The sequence below is a fragment of the Haplochromis burtoni genome, unplaced genomic scaffold (assembly GCF_018398535.1).
Source record: "Haplochromis burtoni strain Fernald_Lab_line unplaced genomic scaffold, NCSU_Asbu1 Contig_6757, whole genome shotgun sequence".
NCBI classification, from domain to species: domain Eukaryota; kingdom Metazoa; phylum Chordata; class Actinopteri; order Cichliformes; family Cichlidae; genus Haplochromis; species Haplochromis burtoni.
Window position 1 is genome coordinate 1 of NW_024589115.1, and position 1,165 is coordinate 1,165.

A 1,165-nucleotide genomic window follows, 5' to 3' on the forward strand; every position below is an offset into this window, starting at 1 on the left:
TCTGGCAATCCAGGTCTCCAATAAAGCCATACCAGTAGATCACAAGGCCTGGACCAAACCTGTTCCAGTAGCTCCAGAATTGTTCATTGAGATAGGTTTGATGGCTTTGATCATCTCCAAAAGAGGCTTTGCTCTCAATCCAGTGTACAATGTGTCCTTCCACAGCAACTGGAACCTCCAGGATGATATCAGGTGTTTTGTCATAGCCCATAGTTCTCAGATGGTTTTCATCCAGAAAGGAAAGGTTCTTCTCCTTCAGTTTTTCCCAGAGCAGCACTTCATGCTCATGGCCTATGGCGTGTTTGATGCAGTCTACCAGCGGTCCATAACAGCAGTCATTTATTGTGCATTGGTAGACATTACTGGCCAAAATTTGGTCTGGAATTAAAGATGGCTCCTTCAGCATGCTGTTGAGGACTGATTTAGATGGCATTCCACCATCCTGGCCCTGAAGGAACCTGTCCAAGATGATACGAGCCATCAGCGCAGGAGACAGATCCACCTCATTGGCCAATTCAAGCAGGACAGGAGCAGTAGGCTGTGCCTTGGCTTCACTCAGATACCTTTGGTAGTAGCTTTCAATAACATGCGGCACATGGTGTCTTGAGAATGTCCTTTTGATCCATTTCTGGTACTCCAGGGAGTAGATGCTCAGAAGAGTGGACTGTGAGTGACTTGGAAACCTGTCCTTCAGTATCTTCACGCATCGGCGTGTAGGTCTCAGTTTTTCAGTCCATCGCACTCTCTCTTTATATTCTGCTCGGGACAGTCTCATCATGAGAAAGGGATCTTTACTCTTAATTCCTGCAGTGCTAGTACCGTCCCCGATAGCCTCCAGTCTTGCTTTTTTTTTTTTTTTCCTTCATGTGGACAGAAAACACTTTATTACAAACAGAAATCATATAAAATACACATCCTCCCATTTAAAAAAAAAAATGGAGCAGCTTGGTGCAAACACAAACAAGATAAAACAGAATAGTCAACAAACACCCCCCTCCCCCAGAGAACTCACACGAGTGGCTTTGAAGCCAGTGAAATGTCAGAATCGGAGAACCGCACTTTAGAAGTAGCAACAACAAATCACTCTTGTTGTGTAGGCAGAGGCAGCCATGCAGGAACGCTCCCAAATCTGAACACAGGGAGGGGAGGGAAGGGGAGGACGGGG

General features: G+C 45.9%; 1 protein-coding gene across 1 annotated transcript; it reads right to left on the reverse strand.

Moving 5' to 3' along the window:
- Positions 1-6: 6 nt before the first annotated feature.
- Positions 7-845, reverse strand: LOC102301850 (CDAN1-interacting nuclease 1; the record flags this gene model as incomplete). Its single annotated transcript, XM_005953660.2, has 1 exon — positions 7-845. A coding segment is annotated over exon 1 (772 nt), but the record flags the coding sequence as incomplete, so codon positions are not given.
- Positions 846-1,165: the final 320 nt, after the last annotated feature.